The sequence below is a fragment of the Pseudopipra pipra genome, chromosome 10 (assembly GCF_036250125.1).
Source record: "Pseudopipra pipra isolate bDixPip1 chromosome 10, bDixPip1.hap1, whole genome shotgun sequence".
NCBI classification, from domain to species: domain Eukaryota; kingdom Metazoa; phylum Chordata; class Aves; order Passeriformes; family Pipridae; genus Pseudopipra; species Pseudopipra pipra.
The window spans coordinates 9,772,746-9,797,201 of record NC_087558.1 but is presented as its reverse complement, the minus strand read 5'-3'; the positions used below and the strand labels follow the sequence as shown (position 1 = coordinate 9,797,201).

Sequence of the window (24,456 nt, the reverse complement as noted above, 5' to 3'; positions counted from 1 at the left end):
AATGGGATCCCCCCTAGAGAGGGTTTCTTTAAGCATTTTCCCATACACAGAATTTTTATTTAAAGCAATGCAAATAGCCAGTTTTTCCACTGCCTCCCAAAATAGAATTTCCCTTGACTTTCAAAACCGAAGTGACTTGACATAACTCTCTGCTTCCTCAGCAGGCTGTCCCTGATCAGCAATTTCTGACACTTAAAACATCAGATTATTTCTTGGTTCCGGGCACGTGTAGCCTTCCTTTTGAAAAGGCTTAATTTAAGTCACCTGAAGAGAGGAGGAAAGAGGCAGGCAGGCAATCTGCTTAGGTGGGATGTACAGTCATCAGTGAGTGAATTGTATGATCCTCCCCATTTTCTTGATCAATATGAAAAGATGGATGTAATCAGCTGTCCCAAGGACCAAATGAGCTTCTGACTCCCTACAGACTAGATGAGGGTTATGTACAGATTGAACATATAAATACTCCTCTATAGAATTATCCACTATTATGCCCTGCATTCTCAGTCTCCCTAATGGAAAACCATTGCTCCTAGTTAGTTATGCACTCCTTTCAATACAGAAGTGGATAAATTTAATAACACTGCTTTTGTGCACTGCTATCCCAAAGGCTGACTGAAAATAAAAAAATATTTTCCTTTCTCTTTTTACCTAAGTCTACCATTCTCCCAGTCATGACCATAATCAATTCAAAGGCTCACTCATGGCTGAACTAATCTGATATTGTTTCCCTTAAGTCTCTTCTACACGGAACATTTCTGTCACAGTGAGAACTCTGTTCAGGAGAAATGTGACAATGGACTCTCAAGTTAATAATCACAACTGAAAATCCTGGCTGTCAATTAAGATTTAGCAATATGCAGTTGAGCTCTGGTTCCTATGAGAACCTCGGCTGCTGTCAGGTGTCTTCTAGACAAAACCTCCAAACAGTCCTATTGTGCCTACCTGGACATGAGGCCAAACAGCTTTGGAAGCCTCAGGACAATGCCCAACAAGTGCATGGGGATATTCCCTCAAACTGCTCTGGGAGTGATGCTACGGAGATGACAAACCTCTTGTTTCTGTGATGCTCCTGACGCAGTCTCAGGGTAAAAAGGCAACACCTGAGAATGGTTTTTAGTATTCAGTGCTTGCCACTGTAGTTTATTGCACAGCAGGAATAAACACATGATGTTTAGGACGTGAGAGCAACAGATGTGCAGATGTCATCCTTTATGGGCTTAAATAACTAAATTTTAAAAACTCTGCTGCAATAATATGCAGAAAAGAAAAAAGACAAAATTAAATGTTGCCAGGTGGACCTTAATAGATCATGGTGTTTTCTGCTTGTTGCCTGTACCTGGAAACCTAGCACATCTCCTACGTCTGTACAAACTCTGACTATTAGATGTAAATCAAGCATTGGTTTACCTTTAATGGAGGCTCCAAGCTCAAATTTAAAGAGATATGGAAATAGAAGAGGGTTACCTTGATAATTTGGGGGAGTCAAAGGCAGAAGCCAGAGTACAGCAGCCTGCTATCTTACAAACTTCATGTAAAATTTTGACTCAATATTTTTTCTGGATCAACTTAAATTCAGAGATAAACGTGTAAAAATAAGTCAAATCGGCTTCCATACTCAGGCTGTTGTTTTTTTTTCAGAGACACAGGAGACACATCAGATGTCTACACAAAAAACCCAACTCTGAACTGTATCTGTTTAATCTGAGGATTTTTTGGATACCTCCCCTGCTTGTCTACATCTGTGTAGGCTTGGCTTTTTTCCTACATGTTCACTGTGAAAATGCAGGGGGTGGGGGGGCATGGAAGAAGCTCTATCAGTTCTCACTTGATGGATTGAATTACTATCTTCTGCTCTGTGGAAATTCAAATACTGTAACAACAGCTGAAGCATAAGGCACCAATGACTTTCAAGAGTGCAAAGAGTAACTGATATCTTAATATGATATAAAGGAAATAAGGGAAAATAATTTTGCTAATGACAACCACATTATTTTAAGTACTTCCTTAGGTTGGCACCAAGCAAGCAATAAAAAATACTGAAACCATAATTCCAGTGAAATGCCGGATGGGAAGGCTTTGGAGAGATGAAAGAATAAATTTTAGAAATAAAATTCTAACTACAAATTGCTAGAGCAATATTGCTGATTGAAAAGAAAAACCTGAACACCAATGTCAACTTACACTTTCAAGGTGACATCAGATGTATTCTATGTAGCACTTGGCAGCCCCTTTGTGTCCTGTGGCAGTGGAGCTCTGGATGCCCCTTCCAATGGCAAAGGCACAAAAGCCCCACTTCCAACACAACACGAGTATTGTGTTATATCTGACATGTAGACAACTGACTGTAGCTCAGTCAGATATCAGGTTAATGCAAATCACAGGTTAAGTGTAGTTAAATATTTATAGTTTTTCAAATGAAAGTTAACAAGGGGAAGACATGAAGTTTTTTGGTGTTCACTGAGGAACCAACCAGGTAAAATCAAATCTTGTGAAACTGCTCCTGTTTTGTCTGCATGTGTTCCTCATGACTCAGTCATAAGACACATTAGGAGTGTGTGTTTAGCATGCCAGAACTATAAATCATTGCATACTCCAGAACTTCTGTCAATGCTGGAAATAATTCTGATATGGGAAAGGTACCTTGACCACAGTGACACTTAACTACCATCTACAACCTGGCTAAAGCTTCTGTGTGAAACTCTGGCCTCTGAAACAAAGACCTCTCAGTGCTGCCACGGTGGGAACTTGTTCTGCAGTCAGACTAACTGGGAACGTTGACAACTCTTGCTTGTAAAGTATTATAAGTTTTGTAGAGAGTAAGACGGTTCTAAAAACCAGAAATATGGACGGGGAAGCACAAACTCATGTTTTCCAGACTGTTTTAGAACTGCATAATCAAAAGCTAGAAGCGAGTTCTGCTTTGGATCTCTACAGAACATACGGCCCAGCTTCCAAGCAGTTCTGTTCCTTATTTTAGCTGGCCAGTGTCTCCTTGTAACCCATGAATTTGGGGGTTCATCTTTCTATTCCACTGCAAGAAGTCTAAACAGAGTGAGATCTGAGGAAGTGCACAGAAGAAATCTCAAAACAAAGGGAAACCTTTGAGCCAATTAAAGCTGCTACCTTGTTAGTTTTTTAAACACTGCAACAGATAAGCATTTCAAGCGAATAAGCAGCTAAAGATCTACCAGTCTAACAGGGAAATTGGAAACTCAATTTGTTGTGGCTTCCGCTTAAATTTCTCAACTTCAGAAAGCTGCATCAAACTAGTTCAAAACCTCAGTGACTATTCTAGGAATTGATGGACAGTTCCCGTGTGTACAGAAGACCAGGCAGAAGTTGGAAATCTCTGTCTGCAGAGTACTATAGAGTTCATAGATGCTTTTAATGGTTTCTGGTGTAACTGTATTTTCACTACAGCTCTATCCATCTTTTTAAGAGGGTAATGCTCTGCTAGAAAGATTTCCTAGACAGAAAAACAACGGTGAGAAGACTGGAAAAAGGTACTGTGAGCTAGGAGGATGTTGCACAGGGAACTTTGAGGACTGCAGAAAGTGGGCCAGACTTTGACATGTGAAGTTTTGCCTACAAATGTTGGAGTGCCCAAGTGTATGTTTATACTGACCACAAGCACTGATTTCATAACCCTGTAATTGTTCTGACCTATAGTTAATGTTGTCTCTTCGTGTTTATGTTCACCATATTAATTTGTTTCAGGAGACTTCTGAAGGACAGTAAGATAGACTGCATGGCCTTAAATGGAAGTTCATGGAAAAACTTATCTTAAAAACTAATAAATATTTACAGGGCAAGTAATAGTATGAAGATCCAATTCTGATGAGACTTCCCTGTACAGAAGCAAATAAAATAGGTGATACCTTGTTTGACTTGTAAGATTTAAAATAGAAAGCGGATGTGCTTACTCATATGTTGAGAGGCAAGACATGGCACTATAGCCATGCTGTGAGAAACAACTGAGTCCTTTGGGTTTTCTCCTCTTTGCTGTTCTGGCTGAAACACCACAGAAAGAAGTGCATAAAGAAGTTGGACTGTGGTCCCTCAAGAGTTGGATGTGAATCTGCTGTTGCAAGCCATGACTGGATATTTCTAATCTACAGTGTGGATGCTTTCCAAATGCTGGCAGACCAAATTAAACAGGACAACTGTCTACAGTGTCCTCATTCTAGTGAACTTAAGTGCATAGAAAAAAAAATTTTTGTGCTAGTTCATCTCAGAACAAAGGTACACAGGCAACCCACAAACTGTCAAGGGAGTTGTTGGGGGGAAGCCATCAAAAACCAACAACCCTGAGTTTTGCCTGTTAGGAAAGTACATCACTGGAGTAACTTTCTTATGATAAAGAAAGTTTATCTTATGATAAAAGATGCTAAATACGTACATTCAATAGTACACACTAACTCTACAGATAAAATGACAGCCTGAGATCTGAAGAATGTGTTGAAAGGGTAAGTGAGGGTCAAGTAAAATGCTGTTCTGTAGCTTGACAGAGTAACTGTCCCATCTCCCGGAGAAAAGAGGCATAATCTAATTTCATGCAGTTGAGATCACAGGACCAGATGTGCATAAATACTTGCAGAAATAAGACTTGGCTAATACTTCACAGGAATGGAACTTCAGTTACCAAGTGAACTGATGCTGCTTATAAGCCAAACCACGACTGCATTTTCAGGACTAAACTACCTGCAGATATTCTGTTGGGTGTAACAACTGTTGTTCAGGTGAGTGCCTTCAGAACAGGGAGCTGATGAACACACAAGCTCTGTTAACAAATACTGTCTATGAAGAAGTGACAAGAGTTTGCTGTCTGCTATCAGTATTTTTCTGCACCACACTTACTGGACTGTCAGTGTTCAGTTTTAACTGGTGCCATAAAAATTCTTAGGACAAGTGTAATTAGGTACAATATCCTCATTTGCAGGCGAGCATCAAATATTTTTTCCTTTGCTTTTAATATTTTTAGAATAGCAAAATCCATTAAAAGAGGGAGCAAATGTTTCTGGCTTGAATTTTGGGACATTAGCCACAACATGTTTCTGCACTAGTGTCATAGAGGAAGGAAAGCCTATCTTTGCACTGAAATTAGAGGGTGGATTTGGGCTATGATTTAATTTCCACAGCAGCATGTCCCAATCAGTTGGAAAGCTTGTAATTAACCTCTTCTCAGGAACCACAAGTAAACAGAATTGTTTGAGGAAACTCTGATTACTCAGTGTGAGCTGGACTTCCAGCTAGAGTGCCTATTCCAGTGTTAAAGTTAGCAAGTATTTTGGGAGCCTGCTTCCTCAATGATGCTTTCTGCCCTAGCAACTGAAACACAAGGAATCCAATGCACACAGCCCCTGGGGGCAATGCTGTGCTTGTTTCTTGTGCTAAAAGCAAGTTCAGTTGGAAGTGCCAAGATTGTAGGCTGTGCTTAAGTTGGTAGAGTTGAACTCCCTCCCTCTTGGGAGTGGAGGAAAAAGTTTTCAAGTACTCAAAGTATGAACTTAACAGTATTTCAGAACACATGTCTCTCTTCCTTTCTATTAATGAAATCAGTGCACACAGCAGTGGGGTGGGTGGAAGATAAAGCACCTCTAAAATGCCATGATCCCCGGAACACAGGCCTGCTCTCGGACAAGGAAGGGGAAGTCTGAGCTGCTGTCTGCCTTACAGGGAGCCACAGCTGGGCATGAGCAGTTTCCTGTGGGGATGGCGTGGTGTCTCAAGGCTTCCTCATAAATGAGGAATGTCTGTTCAGCCACTCTTCTGGATTACCAAAGGCATACATAGATGTTTTCAACTGTTTCAACTCGCTAAAAGTTCCAGTTATGAAATGCTTCTCCAAACTTTCCTGTTCGTAAGACTTTGTACTACATGGCCCTGTGGCAACTATCAAAGTACTCTAGCATGTTTTTGGAGAAACATGTCAAGGTTGTGCCTAAAACTGTCCTGTCAGAAGTAAAATCAATTTTTTTTTGCAAGGACAAGCAAAGGAAGATTAAACTTGAGACAATTCAACAGAGACTACAGAGTACTTCTAATAAAGCTTCTTGTCCACACTACGGCTGTTTGATATCATAGAAGTTCGTTGTCTAAAATCCTCGCTCTCAAAGACCAAAATGCATTTTCTGCTTAAGCCAACAAACAACAAAAAGGGTTATTTAATCCAAAATTGGACAAAGGCCTTGATGTAAATTCTGCTGTCCACCAAAGACTATGTACAAACACATGCAAAAAGCATGCAAAGTTTGTTCCCCAGGCTTAACTTTCCAGGCACTCCTCACTTCCACCGACAGCTTAGTCTGGTCTTGTCAGAAGCTTATTCTTCTCCTAATTGCCAGCACAAAAGGTTTTTAATTTATGTTTTGACAGCTAAAAAACTGCATCTTCATAAATACAAAGAGCTGCCAATAGTGCCAGCGCAGAAGCAAAGGAACCAGATGCAGCAGTAACAGCTGGGGGAGACTGCAGTGATTCTATAAAAAGTTAAGAAAAGCATCTGCTTATAGTTTGATAACAGCTATCTGCCTAAATCCAACCTAGAAAATCAGATCCTGCTACAGCTGGCATAGAGATTATGAACATCTCGCTGAACAAAAAAAACCACCACCCTGTTTAGAAATAATAGGTTTAGATCAAGAGGATGTTCCCTCCACTTCTGTCCTTTTCACTGTAAAAAAGAAAATACAAACCAACCAATTCATAACAATTTTCTTGTGCCTAAAGGTCAAGCTAGGAAGCTTGCCTTTGCCTTCTAAGGTTAGAAGAATTTACTACAGTAAAATATACCACATATAAAATAATCTTCCACCCTTAGTTTGAACATGGGCCTTTAGGTTGAGCCTTTCTCCACTTCACTGAAATCCCGGGTTGGAAGGGTGCGCACAGGCTCTCGCTCCACTTCCAAGCTCAGATCTCTCTCACTTCGTCAGCATTAAATTCATATTCAGATAACACAGACATAAAATGAGAATGCTTTTTGAAAGCCACAACACGAAAAGTTTAAAAACGAGCTGCGCAGAAAGGCATTAACACCTAGAATACGTCAGCGTTAGCAATAAAAGACACTGCACGACCAACACATGTGCCAGTACCTCACGGTATGACAACGAACAAGGTGTTTAGTTGCTCCTGGACCTGACGACCAGGTATCTCCTTTCCAGACAGAGGTGCTTAAGAGGGAAGGGATCAGATCCTCCTGGCGCAGAGCTACTCCACCTGCCCTCTGTAAAGCTGTCCTGGCTGCGGGCGGGGGGCTCCCGCTGCCCGGGGCCGCCGCCCCCGGCCCAGCCCTGTCAGCCCGGGGTGAGGGCCGGGGGGGTGGTGGCCGTCGCCGCTACGGCGGTGCGGACTTTGCCGCGGGGACCCCCCAGCCCTCCGCCTCCCGGGGCAGGGACGGGACCCCAGCCCGGCCTCCGGGGGCTCCTTCCCCGCCCCCGCTCCCCAGCCGGCCCAGGGCCGGTCCCAGTCCTGCGGGACCCCCCAACCCCCTCCGCCGCCGGGCGGACGCCATTGAGAACCACCGCGTTTCCATGGCAACCCGCCTCCCGCCCCGGGGCCCTCGCCACAGCGGGGCGGCGATTCCCGGCGCCCCCCGCCCCGCCTCGCGGCCCTCTGCGCGGAGGATACAGCTTGAAGCCGCGGAGGATCTCCTTGGCCCGCTCGTCCGTGGCCGACATGGTCCTGCCGCGCCGCGGGCGGGCGGACGGGGCTGGGCCGGGCCTGGCGGGAGCGCGGTGGTGACAGCGGCACCTCAGGACCCCCCGCCCCTCCCTCCCGCGCACCCGCCACTGCCCGGCGCAGCCAACCCCAGCGGCCGCCCGCCGCCGCCATGGCCAATCACCCGCTGCCGTTCGCTCTTCGCCCCGCCTTCTGGCACTGGAGTGACAGCGCGGCCGGCCAATCAGGCAGTGCCCTCCCGCATTCAGGGGTGGGTGCGCAGCGGTGGCCGGGATGTCTCGGCCGGGCCGGAGGGCGCCGCGGTGGAGCCGCCGGAGGACGGGCCGTGCCGGGGAGCGGGGAGTCGGTCGATGCCCTGGAGACCTCAGTGGGGCGAGAAGTCACCGCGGGCCTGGTCACTGCCCGCCCGGCGGCGGCCGAACGTCCCCGAGCCGCTGGAGCTGTGCTGGCGCTTGTGCTCAGGGGTGGCGGGACCCTGGGGCTGCTCGGCGGAGCTCCAGCCTTGAGTCCGGGTGGTGCCGGGGACCCCGGCGCTCAGACCCAGAGCGGCTTCTGGTGGAGACGTTCAAACCCCACCTGGACGAGTTCCCCTGTCACGAGCTCCAGGGTACCGTGCCTTGACTGAGTGATCTCCAGAGGGTCCTCCCAACCCCAACAGTTCTGTGATTCTGCGCGTCCTGAGGCTGGAGCCAATGGGACCAGCGTTATAGAGAAGGTTTAAAATAAATAGTATGCTTCCCTTGGAACAAAGGCAGCCTTCTTTGTGCTGCAGAAATTTGAATCACAGAATGGTTGGGGTTGGAAGGGGCTAAAATACCATCCGGTTCCACCTCTCTGCCGTGGGCAGGGGCACCTTCCACTAGAACCTGCCTCATCCAGCCTGGCCTTGAACACTTCCAGGGATGGGGCATCCACATCTGGCCAACCTGTACCACTGCCTTACCACCCTCATAGTAAAGGATTTCTTCTTTAATCGAAACCTGCTCTCTGTCAATTTGGAGCCATTCCCCTTGTCCTGTCTCTACATGTCTTTGCAAAAAGTCCCTCTCCAGCTTTCTTGTAGGACCCCTTCAGGTACTGAAAGGCCTCAATAAGGTCACCCTGGAGCCTTCTCTTCTCCAGGCTGAACAATGCAAATTCTCTCAGCCTTTCCTCATAGGAGAGGTGCTCCAGCCCCCTAATCATCTTTATGGCCTTTATGGCTTTGTTGCAGAGTCATTTGTGGGGGAAAGTCTCAGGTTTTTTAGCACATCCCAGGAGACAGGCTATTCTTTAATGTGAACAAATTAACCCTTCGGTTAACAATCTGAGTGCAACTGATACAAAGCATTAAGTCATGATGAAGGCAGCAGTTGTAATCCAAGTTCAAAACAGGACCAGTGAACATTCAGGGTGACATCAATACACTCACTCATGGCTTGACTTGCTTCCAAATCAGCCACTGTACAAAAGTGGAGAATGTGAACATTAATAAAGGCCGTGTTTAATGCATAAGGACAAGGCCACTGCCAGTATCACCAATAAGAGACCTTAATAAAAATAGGCAGCATTTATTTCCATGATGCGTGTGATTCATGCTCAGTTCCACACCACCGGTTGAAAGTGTATGAAGGGATCATTTTGAGTCTGGGCTGAGCGCCAGGGGTGCCCTATACTAATATATATCTATCTTGTATTAAAGAGTCTTTCCTGGGTTTTACCTAAGCTGTGGAATTGCATGCTGTCTAAGGAGAAGGGACAAAAGGCCACTGGGGAGAAAAGCCTGGTGAAGATAAAAGATAAGTGAGAAAAAAGCAGACTTGAAGATGGCAGAAACAAATTGTTGTGTGGGGAAGAAGAGCCTGCCAGGTGGAAGTAGGACATGCTGGTTTACACAAGACATAAGGAACTCAATCCTGCCTCTGTTCAGGCTCCTCAGAGATGAAGGAGCCGAGGCTAAATGGATCTTGAGGTGAGGAACTCTTGCAGTGTTGAAGGGCTTCTGTACCACAGGGGTAGGAATGTTCCTGGAATTTTGAGTTGGAACCTTTGTGTTTTCTGGCCAAGTCTCAGAATTCCCAAGTTTGCCTTGCTGTGTAGGGAAGCACAGGCCTCTCATTTTTGAACTTCTGAAAATCACTAAAGAGCTCATGGCTGAAGTGTGAAGCTCTTGTGACTACTGCAGGCAGGAGCAGCAGTGGAACATGTGACAGCACAACTCAGAGTGACAGAAACCCTGGGATCTCCTTGCAAAATCCTTGGGCTGCATTAACACAAACAGCACTTGTCTTAACAGTCTTTGCAATCTTAACAACATTTGCAAGAAGGTTGCTGCAAGTCTCACCATCCCTTGGTGCCACTTTGAACTGAAAACTTCCCCTCTGCTTTCACGTCTCTGGCAGGTGTAGCAGTTTCTGAGCTGCCCTTGCAGGTGAGAAGGCACCTCCAGCCTGCTTTCTGCTCCAGCAGCTGCTCTCTCAAGGTGCAGGTACACAAGCTGGTGTTTCTGCAGAGCAGCATAACTGGGGGATAGTGTAATTAACTGTGGCTTCATCTCACCCCACACTTGATGGAAGAGGTTGTACAACCACACACATGCAACCACCCAGACATCACTCTTTGCCTTGCCAAGGTGTGAGATGAGAGTCCAGCGAGCAGCTGAGTGTCTGGATCCTGGGAAATGCAGAGAGTTTGACAGCTCCTATCACTCCATGCTCTGGAGGTGTGTGCTGGCAGCTGCAGGGGTTATGAGGCTGGAAGGAGTGAGGATGAATGGATGAAGCATGGGGGAGGAATAAACTGCATCTGGGATGATGTCAGCATTTATGTAGCCAAGCTTTCCCCTAGGGCTACTGGACATTCAGTCATGTGCAGGTGCCTTTGCTCCTGCTCCTATAATGCCATGGTGCCAACAGTTGATTTTATTTTGCTATAAGTTGTTGGGAAGTAAAATTATTACAGACACTTTAGGAACCAGGTCCTAATCCTGGCAGCTTAATTTAGTCTAGTGCACGAATTCTTTTCACAAGAGTTTTTGATTTAAACCACCTCATTTGTGAAAGGAAAACTTAAACACAAAAGTACTTTCCCTGACAGCCCTCTCCTTGGTGAGGCCAAGTGTTCTCAAAATCTGGGAGTTCATGACCCCACTGCTTGGGGATGTTACTCTGGATTTATGGTTTCTTTGCTCAGGCAGTGCAGAGAAATTAGTTGAATTATCTGCTGCCTAAAAGAGACCTGGACTGCAGAATCACAAGGGGAAGAGATGGGGTGAGTCAAGAGATAATGCCAACATTAAAAGATAAAATGGATTAACATCTCCCTGCGCAGGACAGGCCCTCCTGGCTGACCTACATGGGGCTTATAGCTGATTTTTACCCACAGGCTGTAGCAAGAGGTTGCAAAACCAATCCATGAAAAATAGCTCACAATCATATATTTCCATTTCTATTTCAGCCTGAGATCTGAGCTTTAACAAGACTTGAGACAAAGGAGGCCACGTACTGCTTGTCCAAGGCCACTGTTCCAGCACGTCTGGGCCAACACAAACCGTGGGGAAGGGCCTGGTTAGGATGAGATTAAAGAGGTAATTCTCCCTCCCTATGCAGATGGGAGCTAAGTGTGGCTTAAGTAAATTACTGAATGGCTTGTTATAGCCCTGGCTGAGTTCCCTTGCTGTGCAGGGCCTGTTTTTTTTACATCCAATTTGCTTTGAAGCCCAGAGTGTCACAACAGCATTCCAACACCTGCATCTCTGTGCTTCTCTGGCATCCCTTCTCTGGACAACGGGACCCTGGGGACCTGCTGTGGGTGGCTCTGAGGCACAGGATAAGCCCTATCAGTTTCCCTAATAATTTCTGATGTTCATTCCTTGAAAGCTCCCCCCTCCTACTGTGCTGGTCCATGACTTGATCTTCAGGGACTGGCTGACTGAAAGCCAAAAGCACTTTGCTCTTGGCTGAAGGATTTTTAGCAGAGGCATACTTTATTCACAGCGTGGCATGGATGAGCCTACAGGCCCCCGTGACGGAACAACCCCCAATTCCCTCGTTTCCACCCTTGCTCTTATACCCTCTCAAGAGTCTTTCGGCTCCTGATCTGTGTCCTGGAGAGGATCTGAACCCTTCCAGCTCCCTCCCTGCTCCCTCACATCACAGCCAGAGCTCTGCCCTTTGGCTTGTCATGTGTATGGATCATTTTTCTATGGAGTTTAAAATCACTTCTAGCACCATGTCATCTTTCACCCCATTTCTTGGCATTTCCCAGGAGGATTGGCCTGAGAGGCTTGGCTGGTAGAATCATAGAATATCCTGAGTGGGAAGGGACTCCTCAAGCTCAACTCCCGGCCCTGCACAGGACAACTCCAAGAATCCCATCAGATGCCCATTAACCTCCACATAGAATCACAGATTCATAGAATAACTAGAATTAGAAGGGACCCCTAAGGATCATCAAATCCAAATCCTCTCCTTGCACAGCCCCAAGAACCCCACCATGTGCCTGAGAGCGTTGTCCAAACGCTCCTTGAGCTCTGCCAGGCTTGGGGTTGTGACCACTTCCCTGCAGAGCCTGTTCCAGTGCCCCGTGCAACCATTCCATCTAATAATGGCTCCACTTCCAATGACGAAGTGGCCTGACCACGGTGACCCTTCGCACAGGCTATTTTGGGGCTGCAAACCCCCGCGATGCCGCCACCGCATCTCGTACCCCCAAAAACAGAGGCGGGAATTTCCGTTGCTTGTGCTGAAACAGCTCCTCGGTGAAGTTTGCTCCAAGGGCCGCCGGACCGTGGTTCTACGGCCGCCAGCACACCCATCCCGCCGTGCCCATCCCGGTATCCGAGGGATGCCGGGACGCGCTTCCCGGTCCTTGAGGTCTCCCGGGCTGGGGCGGAACGTTCGGCGCGGCCCGCGCGTTCCGGGGGGGAAGGGGCCGCGCGCGGACACCGGCGCCGCCATCATGGCGGCCTGAGGCGCGGCGGGCTCGGCGCCGGGAGCGGCGGGGCGGGAGGCCGGGAGCCGACAGGTAACGCCGGGGACCGGGGCGGCTGTGAGGGACCCCCCGGTATATCACCCCCTGCGGAAGGGCTCGGCCTGCTCGGTGGGGCCCGGGGGCTCTGCCGGGGGTCTGGGGAGGGACGGCAGGGCCGGGAAACCCCCGCCTCCCTGTGCGGGGTCTGCGGGCCGCTTCCCGCCCTGAAACCCCCTCAGAGAGGCCTGACCGGGAGAGAAGCCTGGTTTGTCCCCGTGCGCGGGTTGTCGTAGCCAAGCTCCGTTGGAGTGTTTTGTGTATTTCAGTCACTTCTCACCAGGATAAGGCGCTTGTGGAAGCAGCGAGGTATTCCCGGGGTGCGGACAGGTTGCAGTAGCACCGCTGTTGTCTGAACGTGTACTCGGGTAGGGGCAAATGGTTGGCATTTCTTCCCTACCAGGGCATGGATGCAGCCAGCCAGTCCTTTGTAACCTCACACTCCAGCATGTGGTTTGGTTACCTGTGAGGGAGAAACAATGGAACCGAGGTATCTGAATCCCATTCCCAGCTCTCCCAGTCCATGTGCTCTCTTGAGGAAATTGTCCTCTGTGTCTGTTTCTTCTCCACGAGTAGGGAGGGCAGCACTGGTGTATGAGGAACCCACACTGAGTGTTACTGTATTGCAGGGATTTCTCAGTCAGCACTGAGGTGCTGTTCTCGTGTTGCACTTGTGCCTCTGATGGAAAGAGGATTTACACTGAGAGCTGAGACATCTCTGTGTGCAGAGTGTGAAAGGCTGTCTGCTCAGGTTGAGACCATTGAGGTGTAAAATAGCAGGGTAAAATGTATTTTTAGAAGTTGACTAATACGGGAAGTTGTGATGGCTTCACAAGCCTTAATTTGGGTAGGCCTGGTGAAACAGTGAAACCCCTGTGTGACTGTGCTCCCCCCACGGGGGACGATGTGGGCCCGGTGGTCACATAGAACCAGACACAATCTCTGGTGTTTGGTTCTCTGCTGATTGTTTGATTTTCTTTACCAGAGTAAAGGTTACACCCTCTACTTGATACTTATCCCATACAAACATAGCACAACTCCCCCCATTATCTGCCAAGTTGTTTGGTGTCTGAATAACATGCTTGGGAAGTTTTGTCTCAGTTGTTTGTAAACAAACAACTCGTTTTGTGGAACTTGTTAATAAATAGTGGTTTAGGTTTCAAAAACAACATGTTGGTGCTGGGAGACAACATGCACACCAGAAATGTCAGGCAGCGGAGGAAGACAAAGACCTCTCTTTACAGGGACTTAAATAGAGCCTTTGTAGACAGGGTATTTTTATCACTTGAGCTTTCCAGTTAACCCAAAACACTTGAACTGTGCAGTGCAGACTGTTGAGCTGCTTTACAGACCAGATCTCTTTGCCTTTTGGGCTCAGAAAGCAGTAGGAATTATGTGCACACACTTTATCTGTAGCCAGTGTAAAAGGAAAAGGTGTAGTGTGTGGGCATACAGTGTGGATCAGTCCTTCACAGGGAATTATATTAGTGGCTGGTTTTGGGGTGTGTAATGAGGAAGGAGGAAGCCTCAGCTGACCTCTAATAGATGTATCAATAAGCATCTTCACAGTTGGCATTAATTGGCAGCATCAGTATAAGGAAAATCTGAAAACAGCATGAAATCTAAACTCCTTTTCTACTGGCAAGAGCAGATCCTTTTAGGGGACTGAGCAGACAGAAATTTTGCTCAGATACTGTGTGAATCATTTTTGCTCCCCAGATAAATCAGCAGTTGAACCTGCTGGGTTTGTGGCCTGCCCCTGGGTGCTGGAGAAGAGCCTGGCTCTGCTGACACTGAAACAAGCTCAGCAGCTCCTGGTCCACTGCCAGGACTCGGCAAAGGAGGAGGGATGTATTAATATTATGTTCTTTTATTGACAGATTGAAAACTGAGAATGGCAGGAGAACAGAAACCGTCCTGCAATCTTCTAGAGCAGTTTATTTTACTGGCCAAAGGTACAAGTGGCTCAGCTCTGACTGCTCTTATAAATCAAGTGCTGGAGGCTCCTGGGGTTTATGTCTTTGGAGAGCTGTTGAAGTTAACAAACGTGCAGGAGGTAAGAGATGAGTTTCCATCCTAATGCCCTTTTCTGCACTTCCCCAATATGAGGGATCCCCAGAAATTTCCACACACAGCCTGTGCATGAAATTTCTGTGCCAGGAAGGGCCTGGTGCGACTTATGTTGGTTCTGAGATGTTTGTGTGTGAGAGACTGACCTTACTTTTGCCTTGTATATGTTAGGTGTTAAAAAATACCTATATAAAGCTTTGCTACCTTAATGCAATTGCTAGCACAACAAAAATCTGGCAACAGCACAGTAACAGTTTTAGGAAGGCACTTAGCCAGCCAGCAACAAAAAAAATCCCTTCCTACTCCTTTGCTGTCCTGGAAAGCAGAACTTCAATGCTCTCCAAAAGTCTTTGTGAACAGATGCCTAGTGTATCGGGCCTGGGTGGTAACCAAATCCAAACCATTTCAAACCAAGATGGAAAGTAAGTTCCAGAGCTTTTGCTGAGAATGCCTTGCCAGCCCCTGCCTCTACTCCAGTGAGGGAATCTGAGTATCTCTGCAGCTGGAATAATGCAGTGTGCAGCAAGTTTGGCTTTCCAGACAGGCTCTTAATTATGCCCAGAAGTCTCTCTATGGTTATTCAGCATCAAATCACAAGGACGTTTTTTTTTCCCCTGGATTTGTGTGCAGCAAATTTTATTAAAAAACCCCAGTCAATAAAAATCACTGCTTGGTGCCCCTGTTACTCCATTGACGTGTTTGCAGGCAAGGAATGCTGTTACATTTGAGTGTTCAAATGCATTCAGCTCACAGCGTTCCAGCTTGCTTTGCTTTGAAGCTGTGGTGGCTCTGCAGGTGAGCTGCCTTAGCTTTCACAGTCATAGCCAGGATGCTTAACCAGCCATCACCACTGCCTGCTTGCTTATCACATGAGGAGAAGAGCTGGCCCTGTAGGTTGTCAGCTGAAATTAAGATTTGCCTCTCTTTTACTTCCCGAGGTGCTGTACAAAGCAGTTGACAGCCCAAACTGTAGTTATGTTCTGGTGCATAGAAATGGCTGGATCACCTTGACTCTAAAACTGCTGGAATTGGCTGCTGCCTGTGAGCCCTTAGAAAGAGTCCAGCTCTTTAAGACAGAGATGTAATTGCTTTTCTGGCTACTTCTTGTCCTGTGCAGGCTTAAACCATTCTCTGGAGAAGTTGATTATCAGGGTTGTGTTGACTGTTACCGTTCAATGTGAAATTTCTTTTCTCCCCACCCAGCTTGCTGAAGGGTCCAATGCTGCTTATTTCCAGCTGCTGAACCTGTTTGCGTACGGAACATACCGAGACTATGTAGGTAAGAGACTGCTGCCTGATTGCAGAGGGTGGGGCTGGGCTGCCCTCTGGGATTGTCCGAGGCAGTTCCTTGCTTTCTGTGATGCCTGGTGGAGTGTGGCTGGGGGAAAGTGTCCAAGAACAGAATTTGCTTGGGAGGAGAGTTCTCCGTAGGGGTTCTCTGGGTCATATGTGCTTTTTAATTGCTAAAATTAAAGGAAGGGCTAGAGACCGTGGTGTGTTACTGGTTTTTTATGGGACTGCAGTGCTGGATGGAATTGGTCTGTAGCAGAATTTGTTGATGTTCACAGACCACTTACCTCTGCAGAGAGCAATTTCAGACATGTGTTTGGAAATTTAGATGACACCGGTTATGGAAACTGCAGAAAACTTAGACAAAATTGTTCTGCATTATTTATAAAAACCTATATGGTTTATGAGACAGCCTTTTATTTCGTGACAGCACTACTGAAACAAAATAAAGAATTTCTTAGCTAAAATAGAAGTTGAAATAATGACTTTTATACAGCTTCAGAAGGACTATGTGTGAATCATCTTTGTATCTGTCAAAATGTGCTTTTATCTCTGGTGCTTATGCTTCCATTCTGCTACAATTTAATGCTTCATTTGTGAGTAGCAGCCTCATCCAGACCATTACAGAGCGTGACAAAGAATTCTGTCATAGTGCTGGCTATCACTGTGGTGGATGAGCTACCTAGTCCCCGTAAGGAGAAGTGGCATCTGTAAGTGCAAGGACTGGAAATTCCAGTGGCTGTGGAGCAACACGAGCCTCATGAATTCTGTGACTGATTAGGGGATGTGTTTTCTCTTCATGGCTCTTTTGTCCCAGCATGTGACAGCACAGATCGTTCTTCCTTTTCTAGTGAAGAAAGAGAGATGGGTAAAAGTAGTCAAAATGTAGAGCATTGGATGAGGTGGGATGGATGGGAGAACTTGAGTGGCCCTGAAACATTCATTTCCATTAAAGTAGATATTTTAAAGAGTTTTTTTGCTTTGGAGAGCTGCCAGTTTCCTTTCTGTTTTTAAATATTCATGAGGCACATGGATATAATACAGTGACAGTGTGGCCATCTAGATTAATAATTTTTCCTCTCTTCCTCAGCCTGGTACTTTACACTTTCAACTCTAAATTCTGCAGTTCTTTAGAGAAATAAAACCAGCTGTATTTGTAAACAGATTAGCCAGGGAGGAAGATTTTATTCTGCCAGCTTGTTAATGAAATAAAAATTACTTGTTAGAAACAAAACATTGACCAGCCGTTTTGGCAGGGCACCACTTGTGAATTACTTTCTAATTCCAGAACCAGAATTACTAAAGAAGCAGAGAAGGATGGAATTGTCAAGTTGTTTTTAACTTTTCCCCTCTCTCCCTGGGTGTGCCAATCTGTCTGCAGCACAGCACTCTCTGCTCACCACCACCCACAGTTGCTGGAGGAGTTCAGCCTTCAAGGGTTTAGTGTAGCATAACGTGCCTGGATTATATAATTTCTGAAGTAGAGTCCTGAATCTTGTCTTTTTGACATTAACAGCAAACAAAGACAACCTGCCTGAATTAACAGTGACTCAGAAGAACAAGCTGAAACACTTGACGATCGTAAGCCTGGCGTCCCGAATGAAGGTAACATTCCTGGAGTGTGACAGCACTTGTCTCTTGGTTTAGTGTTCTCTCCTGGTGCATATGGGACATTAGCCTAGTGGAATTCCATGGATGAGGTATAAGTGTGTCTGAACCGACATGCAAATTGGTCAGGAAGGCCTGGGAAACTTTGTATAGTTCATTCACTGCTGGAAACAGAATCATAGTTAAAAACACTGACTTTTTGTTCTAGAGAAGGCTAAGCAACACTTAATTTCTTCTACAATCCCATTACCTTTTTTCTTCTGTGATGTGCTAATACCAAAGCTTCAGGAATTACTGAAGTTGTGACAGAATAGTTCATGGCCTGGCAGATGTTTGTTCTGCCACAATCAGTCACTGCTGCGCGTGCAGGTTAAAGTGTAGGATACAATAAATGTTTGAGTCTTGACCTTCTGAGACTTAGCTGTTCATTTTTGGCTCTAGGACTGTTAACTTATTCTTGGTCTTGCTGTTTTTAGTGCATTCCCTATTCCGTATTGCTGAAGGACCTGGATATGAGGAATCTGAGGGAGCTGGAAGATCTGATTATTGAAGCGGTTTATACGGATATTATCCAGGGGAAGTTGGATCAGCGAAACCAGGTGTTAGAGGTGGATTTTTGTATTGGTAGAGATATTCAGAAGAAGGACATCAGTAACATTGTCAAAACACTCCAGGAATGGTGAGGCAGTCTCTCTACCTTTCTTGTTCCTTGTACATAGCTTGTCCTGTTTTTAGCTTATCCTCAGTTTCAAGTGCTGGCTCAATTTCACCATGTTCCATTAATCAGGAGTCTTGTGCTATAAATCGGCACGTGGAGGAGGAGTCTGTTGGGCAAGTTTTCCAAGATCCCATCTGGGATTCAATTTGTGTAATGTATCAAGCCAAACTACCACATTGTGAGCTTCTGCTCACACTGTTGCTTTTACATGGCAAGACCCCAGTGAGTAGAGGCCTTTGCGGAGAGAGGTGCCAAACTGGACTCAAGGTCCTGTGGTGGGAGCTACTCCCCTTCCTGCTGTTACACTTGGTAACGAAAACAGAACTTTTCAGCCTTTTTCACTGTGATGAGAACTATGTGGGCAAATTCTAGAGAATCACTGCTGCCTGCAACCATAGTGGGACTGTGGTATTATCGTTTTGTATCTTTGCCAGGAGCTGCTTCTCACCTTTTTATAGGACTCCTTTCCCCCAGAGAAGTTCCCCTATAGACTGTGGAGCCTGTAGCAGGTCTTGAGCTGACTGGGAATTGCTTCCTAGTTGCTGTGGTAATGAGCACATGAAAAGTAATTAAACTGGTGGGTAAATACACTGTCCTGAGGTTGGGGCAGGTTTTTTGCTTCTCTACTCCAACTCTCTCAGTCCCATCATGGCAGGAGGGCTCTGGCAGCTTCCAGGACCTTACAGCCCTGTTTGGAAGGTAACAGTGAACCCACTGCCAGTTCTCTTTTTGTCTTTTCCAGTCCCGAGTTCTTGTCATTTGAACACTTATTTCAGTATTACTTTTTTCTTTAATTTTAAAATTTTTCTTACTTTTAAATTATATGTTGCATCCCTGTTTAAGCCGTAATTCTGACTGAAAAGAAGGGTTGAAACTACATTGAACCTGCTGTTACTCTTTGATGGTAAGAGTAACACAGACTCTCTGGAGAATGCTGTGAAACGCGTTGAGTATGCAGCAAAGCTTTTCTTGCCAGCTTTTTGCAACTCTAAGCAGGAGGTATAAATTTAATAATCTCTTAAACTTTTGGATGAGTGTGACTTTTCAGTGCCTGACTGAGCTGCTCCAGAGAGAACTCGCAGACACTGACATGGTTTGTATCTTGCAGGTGCGATGGTTGTGAGGCAGTTCTTTTAGGAATTGAGCAGCAAGTACTTAGAGCCAACCAGTACAAAGAGAACCATCACAGAACTCAGCAGCAGGTAGAGATGGAGGTGGGTACAGATTAATTTCAGGCTGCTCTGTGCTGTTTGATAAGTGTTTGTTTGCTGAAGAAAATTATCTGGTAACACCTGGTTGATGGTCATGGCTCTCTGGCAATCATGCAAATAAGGTGTGGAGTAGGAAGAAAACATGGCTGTTTCTGAGTGCTAGTAAGACCACAAACAACGCATTTGCCCACTGTGAGCAGATTGCATCTTTCTTGATGCATTTTTATAAATTTAGGGCAGGTGACTGCACTAACTGTTGTCCTATATTGATTTGTGTGGAAAACTGTGCTTTCGGCACAAAGCTTTGATACAATTCTGTTCCTTTCCTACGAGGCAGGCAGGAAGGAAAAAATAAACCATTTCTTTTTGGTTTGCACCTGAAAGTGTGATTAACAAAAATCTCTCGAAGCTCGTTGCTTTTGCAAAAAGTGCCCCCGGCAGCTCCCCCGGGGGTCGGGGCGGCCCGGCCGGGCCCTGCGCGCTCCCGCCCGTAGGTGGCAGCACGAGCCCGCGGTCCGGCCCGGCCCGTGCCACCAAACCCGGCTAAAGCCGCCGGGAAGGTGGGAACGGGCCTCCCGAGGCTCTGGATCAGGGATTATTTCTTGCAAAGTGCTGCATCCCTGCAGGTTTATGTTTACATGTGCTTGGCGGCTCGATCGGCATCCATAGCACGTTTGGTTTGCCAGATGCCTTTGGCCTGGTGTTGGTGCACCTGACTCCCAAACCTTGGGGTTTTTTTTTTTAAAGTTTGCTCATTGTATTTGTAGTGAGCCCTACAGAGTTCCAGGGGACAGAGGATGGTGCCTGGTGACATATCTCTCCTTTTCAGCCAGAGTAGCAGAAACATTACTGCTGCCTCCCATGAAACCAGTTTCTGTTCCCGCTTCTAACAAATACCTGTGGCTCAGCCAGCAAGCCAGGTCAAATGGCATTTTCCCTTTTCAAGTGCTGTCCTAAGAGTAAATTTTTCTTTCACGGTCTTCTTTCACCTTCCTGCTTCTGGCCAGCAGAAAGGTACAATGGCTGCTTTCTGCACCAAGGCAGTGGTAGGTCCCTCCAGCCAGAAAGAAAGGTGGTAAAATATAGTGCCATTGTCTCTTAAGAAAAAAAAAAGGAATCCCCCATTATTCCACATTTGACCCAGACTGGAAATATTAACAGATCTGGCTGTAATTGAGGATGAAACGTTACTTTTAATAAACTCAAATGCAGAGCGTGTTACTGCTGGGAGAGTCTCTTTTGTAATCTCCACTCTGTACTCCAGGGGATTTTCAGTATGTTTATGAACAGAGTTTCTGCTGCAAGGGGAGGAAGAAGCAGGTGCTGATTCACTGTCTCTTCTTGGCCAGGTCACGAACATAAAGAAAACATTAAAAGCTACAGCCTCGTCGTCGGCACAGGAGATGGAACAGCAGCTGGTAGAGCGAGAGTGCCCTCCACACACAGAACAAAGGCAGCCCACAAAGAAGATGTCCAAAGTCAAAGGGCTGGTCTCCAGCCGCCACTAGAACACACCATCTAAATTGTCATTCAGTTAGGAATGACAACAGGAGGAGCAAAAAGGGCCTGCAACTCCTTTTTCAGTGGGTTCTGGGCCAGTCCCTTCCAGGCTGGCAGATAAAAGCCCTGTTGAATACAGCTCCCAGTTAGCAGCACCTGGCTAAGTTACACTGTGCTGCCCCTATGAAGTTTCAGGGTGTCCCTGTTCTGGTCTTCTGAAGAGGGACTTTTAAAGAAAGGGACTAACCAAAAGGGGCAGGAAAAAACCAAAATATCTGTGGACAGTTTTGCTCCCTCCCAGCTAGTTTTATTGCTGCTTAACCTTGAGGAAGCTGCTGTACTAAATCAGATCTTGGGAGAGCTTCTATAGCAAGTGTCTGAATCCCAGGGTTGAAGTGTGGCTGCCAAAGCCAGGCTGGGAGTGAGGAAGCCATCAACACAGATCTTTTCATTCCCAAAGGGAGTGCAGGAAGGTTTCTAGGCCAGGAACTGCTTTACATGGTAGTCTTCAGCCTTTCTGCTACCCCTGTCTGTTTTAAACTGGGGTGAAATTCACACTACCTCGCTCTGTGAAGGTGAGATCCAGTGCTGGGCTGTTTACTTAACTGTCTGTTTACTGCCCTTACTAGGCCCTTTAATCTCTCACAGATTTAAAGCACTGTTCTGCATCTCTGAGACATCAATACAATAAGGAGGAAGCAGGCTGCTCTTTCTCGACTTCCTTCTTGCAGGTGGTCAGGGGCATGCTAGAAACTGTTCCTCCTGAATGTGATGTGACCTCCCAGAGCTGCCTGTGAGTTGTTTCCCCCATTGATACCTTCGGAGGGTAATGCCTTTGCTCTTCCTTGGATGCTGGCGACAGTGGTCTGCATGGGAGAGGAGCCTGTTTGGCATCAAGGCAGGCTGGTGGCCCAGGACCCACTGGCAGGGGTCGCAGCAGCATCCCCTTGCTGAAGCAATGGACTCAACTAGTTTTTCTGAATTTTGAACACTTTCAGGTTGTATTTTCTTCCCTTGTTTTTTTGTACATTGTTGTGATTCTAAAGCATTTCAGCCTTTGTTTTGTGGGGTTTTTTTATTTGTTACAGACTAACTTCAGGTGATTTGCACCTAGTTTGTCAAGGTGTGGGGTTGTTTTTTTTTTTTAAGGGGGAAGCATTGGAACAGCAATTCATGAAAAAGCACATTTTAGAAAAAAAATTAAAAATGCTGATTTAATGTCAGAGTCTGGAGTCTTGACTTTGAGGCTGCTTTAGGCTTGTAGTCCAGTGGCACTTGTTCACTTGAGAATTTACTTGATTCTTGGTGTATGTTATCCAAAGGTGTGACTGAGCTCCCTTATTCATGTGGGAGGCAGGGAAGCACTCTTCACATTTTATCAGTGGTTCACCTTTGTCCAACTTTGTGCAGAAGGATCTGTGGCAAAGCTGGTAGCTGAGCCCAGTGTCCTGAGCCTAAACAGCTTTGGCTGGTTGTGGAAGGTTTGTAGCTGTGCTCTGTCTTAGGCCAGTCGATTCCTCTCTTTGGGTCTAGCAGAGTGTGCTTTGTAGTTTGGCCCCTGCATTTCACTTCTGTAAAGGGAAGAGCTTCCCATGAGCGGGCAGGGGAGCTGTTGAAGCAGAGGACTGTGACAATCCTCCAGTCCTGCAGCCAGCTGTCACCTGCGCTTGCTTGTGCAGTGCACGTGCCTTCCTCTTATTGCTACCAGGACTCTTTGCCATCTGCATGTTTGCAGTCCTCAGTCACGGGACTTGTTCACTTTTGAAAGTAAATCCTTCTCCTTTTCTTCTCCTGCAGAGCAGGCACACCAGCTTTTAATCTGGAGAGGTAGATCTAAATAACCCCTCTCCAGCTTTCTCTGAGTCAAGTCGCAGAGGCTTCTGATTCTGATCAAGCTTCTCATTCTTTACCAGCTCTCTGTCCCCCTAGAAATGCAAGCCAAAATATTCCCAGGGAAGGATGTTAAGTGAGTAAGTCCAGAGCACAAAGCCTTCCCCTGTACCTCAGGGGAGCTGTTCCCCAAGCAGTGGCAGTACTAGTTCCTATTCCAGCTTCTCCCAGTGTTTAGCTGACAGCTTCTGAGAGGTGCAGGTGGACTTCGTGTCCCCAAATCTGTGTGATAGAGATGAATTGGGTCTGTTTCTGGCTTGCTGTGTGGACAGCTGCAGCATACTGGTTGTCCAGTTCCTCACTGAATTTGACTGGTGAGAATAGGCTCTGTTTTCTTTCCTTCTCATTTTTAATATCAGTCCTGTAAAGAGGCAGGAGGAATACAAATGCCTTTGGGCATTGTTTTTAGCTCCTCAGCAAGCCACAGTCTGCTGGGGAAATAGATGTGAGTTTGGCACCCTTGGTGTTTGTTCCCTGCCAGTTACAGGAGTCACATTAGTTTGCTGGAACTTCTTTAGTGTGTTGGAAGTTTTCGAGTTTGTTCTTACGTTTTTGCTGTTCTCAAAGCCTGGCTGGGGGTGAGGATCTTACTCATGCTTCGGTACACATTGTCTTTGATCAGCAAAGAAGCAAGGGAGGAAATAGCACTTTGAATAAAGAGCTGTCCCATGTTTGATGGCGACAGAGGACGGAGAAGGGACTGGGGTATTGGAGGGAATGGAGCTGTTTGCGTGTTTGGCTTTCCTGGTGTGCCAGCGTCGGGCTTGGTGCCGCAAAAGGAGGGGGGTGTCTGCGATGAGCCCAGGCTGAGATGAGTCATTAACAAATGACATGCACAGAGTACCTGGGGGAGGCAAACAGCTCTGCAGCAGCTGGTTAATGAATCTGGCTTGAAGGAAAGAGTTAGAAGCTATTCCGGGAATGAAGCAGAAGGCAGAGTTGTTAACAGGGAAGGATGCAGGAGGTGCTGTGCTGTTTGAGAAGGACAACAGATAAAGATTCTGTTGGCTCCCTGTGACTACAGGAAGGGCAGCAACTCAGAGCAGAGTTGCATGAATTAGGGGCTGATGGGGACTGGACTGTGAACAGTTTTGAGTGGGGAGTGCCCGGGGAGCTTAACTGTGCTGTGGGAATAAGAGGGAGGTTGGAGCAAAGGCAGTTTTGATGTAAACTCCCATGTATCACATGTGCCTGCTGGAGGCAGCTAAGGCAGCTTGTCTGAGCACTGCTGGACTCTGCTGGACGCTGCTCCCTGGTGTGGGGAGAGTGTCCTGCCCTGCTTTGGTTTATGGCAGCAAAGAGCTGCTCCAGCTGCAGCTCATTCCAAGATTGCAGCAGGGCAGACTTTGTGCTATTGAACTTCTGTTTGCCTCCTCCACCCGGAGGGAGACAAAGTGGATGGAGCTGCCTTCCCTTTTGCTCTTCAGGGCTTTATTGTCTAGCTTTGTGTTCTGCAGCTCCACTTGTACTACTGCTTGT

At 46.6% G+C, this 24,456-nt stretch overlaps 2 protein-coding genes across 3 annotated transcripts in view; one reads left to right on the top strand and one right to left on the bottom strand.

Moving 5' to 3' along the window:
- Positions 1–7,788, bottom strand: part of PDE6D (phosphodiesterase 6D) — a 34,058-nt gene extending 26,270 nt beyond the window's left edge. Inside the window, exon 1 of one of the 2 annotated variants that reach the window (XM_064666105.1) lies at positions 7,633–7,788. In XM_064666105.1, the coding sequence (XP_064522175.1) occupies positions 7,633–7,682 (50 nt within the window). In that variant the 5' untranslated portion in view covers positions 7,683–7,788. Of the gene's footprint in view, positions 1–7,097; positions 7,329–7,632 lie in introns of those variants that run through there. The other variant, XM_064666106.1, reaches the window with a different exon arrangement.
- A 4,796-nt stretch (positions 7,789–12,584) lies between these two features.
- Positions 12,585–22,305, top strand: COPS7B (COP9 signalosome subunit 7B). Its single transcript, XM_064666104.1, has 7 exons — positions 12,585–12,687; positions 14,571–14,746; positions 15,964–16,039; positions 17,567–17,655; positions 18,135–18,337; positions 19,485–19,590; positions 20,937–22,305. The coding sequence occupies exons 2-7, from the start codon at positions 14,585–14,587 to the stop codon at positions 21,093–21,095; spliced, it is 795 nt and encodes a 264-aa protein (XP_064522174.1). The 5' UTR covers positions 12,585–12,687; positions 14,571–14,584; the 3' UTR covers positions 21,096–22,305.
- The last annotated feature ends 2,151 nt before the right edge of the window (positions 22,306–24,456 follow it).